This window comes from Cebus imitator, unplaced genomic scaffold (assembly GCF_001604975.1).
Source record: "Cebus imitator isolate Cc_AM_T3 unplaced genomic scaffold, Cebus_imitator-1.0 Scaffold166, whole genome shotgun sequence".
Lineage (NCBI taxonomy): Eukaryota > Metazoa > Chordata > Mammalia > Primates > Cebidae > Cebus > Cebus imitator.
This window is the reverse complement of record NW_016107481.1, coordinates 1488402-1494047: the sequence shown is the minus strand read 5'-3', so window position 1 is coordinate 1494047 and position 5646 is coordinate 1488402. Positions and strand designations below refer to the sequence as shown.

Sequence of the window (5646 nt, the reverse complement as noted above, 5' to 3'; positions counted from 1 at the left end):
AAAAAAAAAAAAAAAAAAAAAAAAAAAAAAAAAGCAGGGATAAAAGACAGAAAATCAAGCTGGGCCTCAAGGGAAATCCAATCTAAAAGAAGTACTATAAATTTAACCATTGTGAGGTTAGAAGGAAAGTGCTAGCAAATTGCAAACACTTGACTGAAAAATGTATTTAATTCACATATAATTTCATCATCCCTGCTAAGTATCTATTTTAAAATCTTATAAATTATATACAAGTTCAATTAAAATGTTTAAATTGCCTACCCAGCCACTGTTAGGCACTGAAGTTCAGCTGCAATTCTTATAGGATGACTTGTTGGAATCAAGTGTTTTAGAGCAATTTTCTCTTCAGGTCCTACTTGTAACTGTGCTGTGGCCAAATAAACAGAGCTGAAAGTGCCTGTAAAATGATTTATTAGATTTTCAATATCTGGTTTTTAAAAATGTTAATGAAACAATTCTAAGATAGACTGTAAAAACTGTTTCAGTGGCATAATAGATTAAAACAGGACTTCATTTTACTGTAAATGTTTATTATTTATTCTTTCTTTGAGGTTGAAAAAGTTGTTATCATAATTAGTAATAAAACCGTGGTCTTAATAATCTAAAAAGTGTTATATATTTTTAATAAGAAATAGTAATGAAAACTAAGATTACAAAAGGAAAATAGGAGGGAAAAATACCTTGTAAAAATAGTAAAGTATATTACCTTCTCCAATTTTGTCCTTAATCTTAAACACATTACTAAGCTGTGGTACAGCTTCATAAAGCTTCTCGATATCTTTTTTAACACCTTTCAAGGAAACAAAAATTTAAAGTTTTAATCAATGATAGTATATTTTATAGTTTCTTAAAATTTAAAAAACTCAATGAAATAAATTCTAAAACATGAATAATTATAAATAAGTTTTAATAAAATTGTGATAAGATTAAAACCCTATCAAGTTGCTATAACTCACACACACATCTCTTGAACTAATAAACAAAAAGAATAATCCCAGAATTAAATACACCAAACTTCTACTATACTGAAATTATATACTAATACATTGTTACTATATAAATTACAACATGAAAAAGCAGCTAAATTTTTTAAATAACTAAACAATTTGTGTTGTGATCACTAGATGGCATGCCAAGGACACAATGTGATGCTCTTGAAAACTATTTCCCATAAAGACACAAAATCTCAAAAGCTTGGTAAAATTTTATGTTTTGAATATTCACACTGTATTTTCAGAGAGAAAGCCTATTAAAGCTCTCAAGCATATAAAAAAATTTTTTTTTAAATTTTTCCCAATTACCAGTAGTATCCTTTATCCTTGACTGCAGATAAATTCCTACTTTTAAATAAATATCAGTTATTTATAAAAATGTACATGGTTAAAACAAGAGAGGCAATAATAAAGACCCAGTAAACTACGGGATACAGAAGAGAACTACCCAAGAGTCTTCAGATTTTATTACAGTACCTAGGCTTTATTAGCCCTACATAGCGTAGGTTTAAGACATTTTCAAAGCACTTGCACAAGCATTATCTTTACAGATCTTCCCAATAGTACTGTGAACTTGGTAGAACAGGAATTATTATCCTGATTTTTCAGATAAGGAAACTCAATTCAGGGAGGTTAAATCATTTGCTCACTTTCCCAGAGGTGTTGCTGATGTCTGCAGAACTCATTCTTTTATTTTTATTATATATATTTTCTAGTTTTATTTTTTTGAGACAGTCTTGCTCTGTCACCCAGGCTGGAATGCAGTGACGTAATCTCCACTCACTGTAACCGCTGCCTCCCAGGTTCAAGAGATTCTCAGCCTCGTAAGCAGCTGGAATTACAGGCGTGTGCCACCACACCCGGCTAATTTTTCTATTTTTAGTAGAGACAGGGTTTCACCATGTTGGCCAAGCTGGTCTCAAACTCCCGACCTCAAGTGATCGGCCCACCTCAGGCTCCCAAAGAGCTGGGATTACAGGCGTGAGCCACCACACCTGGCCAGAAATCATTCATTTAAATAAACACTGTTTTTAAAAATGCTCAGCAATGGGCATATTAAAAAAACAAATTTGGTGCAGCCATTAGTCCAGTAGAGGAAATGTTCACTCTTAATACAAGGTGATACCTGTAATAAAAGAATGCATAAACTATTAGGTTGGGGAGGATTTCTGAAGGTGCTAGGAAGGCTTCAGTTGACAGCTAAGTTTTGTTCTGAACTATTAACCAAGTTGTGAAAGTGGAAGAAAACATTTTAGAAAAAATAAACTGTGTCTGGAAAGACAGGGAAAAAGGAAAAAAAAAAAAAAAAAAAAGGCTTGGATGATTAGGGTGGGGGAGAGGGCTGAGAAACAATGACATACAGTGTGGCCTGGCGTGGTGGCTCAGGCCTCTAATCCCATCACTTTAGGAGACCAAACGAAGAAGACTGCTTGAGGCCAGGTGTTTTGAGACCCATCTCTTAAAAAAAAAAAAAAAAAAATTAGCTGGGCTTTGTAATACATGCTTGTAGTCTCAGCTACTGCGACTGAGGCAGAAGGACACCTTGAACCCAGGAGTTTGAGATTACTAAAATATGATCATGCCACTTTACTCCAGCCTGGGTGATAGAAGAGCAAAACCCGTATCAAAAATAGTAATAATGACAATAAATAAATAAAAGAAATAGAATGTGGCTGAGGAAGAGAAGAGCAAGGAATGCAAATGAAAGCTATAGAAAATTTTTAAGGAGAAAAATGACAAGTGAAGAACAGATGTGAAGGGGAGGAGAAACATTAAGGGCTGGAGAATAAGGGGCCAGGCAGATCTACTCCTGTGTTCTTTTCACTATATCAACTGGTCTAAGGAAATGGGAAGAACTTATTTAAATCACCCTCACCTTCCCATGTATTTCATATGTGGACTGGAGAAATGGATTTCAATGCAAGAGGCAACATAAATAGCAATTATGTGTACTACTTTAGAGATGGGGGCCTAAATTAGAATCCTGGCTCCATTATTTACCAGCTAGTATGACTTTTCTTGAACACACAGCTTATCTCTGTGAATCTGCTTTCCCATCTATAGAAAAGGAGTAGTAATAATAGCCATGCTACTGAGATACTGTAAGGATTAAATGATATATAAAAGTAAAGCTTTTAATACAATACCTGGCACACAATACTTATTAAATAAATGACAATGGTAACTTATTGTTGTGGTTATCGTTATTTCTGTAGGGCTTCTCTTCTCATTAGGCCCTCTGTTTGAAATGCTTTTCCCTTATAACTTAATGAACTAGCTCGATTGTCACAGCTTCCTCTGACATCCTACTTAAATTAGCATTCCTTCCACTGTCCTACTGCCTTCAGAGTACTTATCTACTATAACATTATCCTGTTTATTTATTTGTTCACTGTCTGACTCCTCCCACTAAAATATACGCTCCATCAGTACAGGTTCCCTGTTTGTATAAATCACTGCAATTTATATTCAACTCCTAGTCAGAACAGTGCCTGGCATATTTGTTGAATAAATGACTTATTATAGTTATTATGGGCATCCAGAGATAGCTGGAGCAAAAAGAGCAAAAGTTCAGAAGTCACAACAGAATGAAGACAAAGTATCAGCTATCTCACTATCAATTATTACACTACTTCACCCTACAACTAAAACCAAGACCTGAGAGAAATGTTGGCTTTCTAGCAGTCATTATGACATCGCCATAGTCAATTACAACCTTTCTTAATGAGAGTCAATTCCAAGGAGCTTCAAGTTCCATAAAGTCACAGGAAAAGTACCATGAATGGGCACATGTTCAATTTGATACTACCTTTCTTTGACTCTAAGATACAATTTTAACAACTCTGGAATTGAGATGCATCTTAACAACTGTTGTCAGCCAGCATCAGAACTCAAAGAATAGGCGTCAGTAACTTAAAGAACATCAGAGAAGCATTCTTTTAACCCCTAAGAGCCAAATGGTTGTAGGGAGGAGCAGTAGAGATGGTGAAGCAGTAACATGCAGGCGAGCTCCAAAAATTGAGCTCTTGTTAAAAATCCATTAACACAAGGTGGGCAGATAACCTGAGGTCTGGCTAATACCGTGAAACCCCGTTTCTACTAAAAATACAAAAAAAAAGTCCATTAACAATGATGGCTTTCTATTTTTTATTGGATTCTTCAAGAAATTCTGCATCACACTAATGTATATAGAACAACACTGTGAGGGAAAAACAGAATATTGATGCATCTAAGTAAAAAAAGTAATTCTGAAGAGACACCTGAAATATTTTCTTTTTTATGTATGTACCAGAAATATACAATTATTTGCCTAATTAGGTATAAAATAGCTCTTTCAATAAGTACAAAATTAAACCAAGTCTAGATGTTATTCTGTTAAAGCTAAGTTACCATGTCACCATTTCGCTCAAAACCTCTAATGATTTCACATCTCACTCCATTAGAACACGTCTTTACATCTCTCTCTGACTTCACTCCAATTACCTTCCCCATTCTAGCCACAGTGACCTCCTTGCTATTTTTGAATGCTAGGCACACTCCCATCTCAGGGCCTTTGTACTTGCTGTTTCCTCTGTTTGGAATGCTCTTCCCCAAATATCTGCACAGCTCACTCCTCACCACTTTGAAGTCTTAGATCAAATGTTACAGAAGGATCTGACCAACTATACTTACTAAAATTACAATCTTCTTCCCCAATACTTCCTATCTCCCTTTGCCTTTTGCATTTTCTATGTAACACTAATCACTTTTGAACATAATATTTATTTCTTTTGTTTACTGTCTATCTCTGTCTACTAGATTGAGGATGCTAGTTTCTGTTTTATGTTTTAATGTATCCCTAGGCACCTAGAAAAGTATCTGTATATAATACACAATAAATATTCATCACATAAATGAAATGTTTTCAGTATCTTATCATGGAATAAAACTGACACTCTAGGTATATAGTCATGGTTATTTTGGGGCTTCAGGTACTGTCTGGTTTAAACCTCCTATAACTAGGGGATAATATATTATGTAAGTCCAAACTGGGACACTCTTGAGTGAAAAGAAGGCACGAATAATAATTATATTGTGACAGTAGTCATTAACTAGATTTGTCTCAGGCAAACAAAGACCCTTTAGCCCATGCTTGGTATTGACATCCTATGCTTAATGGGTACTGAGAGCCCATTTTAGAAGCATGGGCTAATGGCATCATTGTAACATACAGAATGAAGCAAGCCTTCCTTCCGTAGAGTTCACCAGTATGGAGGAGGCATTCAATATACAGTTTACACGTCATTCTTTCACTGAACAGATCTTTCTCACTTATTAAAACCTGGCATATAGTAGATACTTAAAAAAATAAAATAAAAGCTTACTGGCCAGGCATGGTGGCTCACACCTGTAATCCCAGTGTTTTGGGAGGCTAAAATGGGAAGATTGCTTGAGGCCGGGAATTTGAGACTAGCCTGGGCAACACAGCAAGATCTTGTCACTATAAAAAATTTTTTAAATTAGCTGGCTGTGGCCGCACACACCTGTAATCCAAACTACTCAGGAGGCTGAGGGGGTAGGATTGCTGGAGAAAAGGAATGAAGGCCGCAGTGAGCTGTAATTGCACCACTGTACTCCAGCCTGGGTGAGAGAGAGAGAGAGGGAGACCGACCAT

At 35.5% G+C, this 5646-nt stretch overlaps 1 protein-coding gene across 4 annotated transcripts in view; it reads right to left on the bottom strand.

Moving 5' to 3' along the window:
* CDC7 (cell division cycle 7) overlaps positions 1-5646 on the bottom strand; it is a 25482-nt gene that overhangs the window by 16566 nt on the left and 3270 nt on the right. For all 4 annotated transcript variants that reach the window (XM_017544132.2, XM_017544135.2, XM_037744128.1 and 1 more), the window contains exons 3-4: positions 707-790; positions 262-397 (exon numbers count right to left, since the gene is read on the bottom strand). In XM_017544132.2, the coding sequence (XP_017399621.1) occupies positions 262-397; positions 707-790 (220 nt within the window). The remainder of the gene's footprint in view (positions 1-261; positions 398-706; positions 791-5646) is intronic.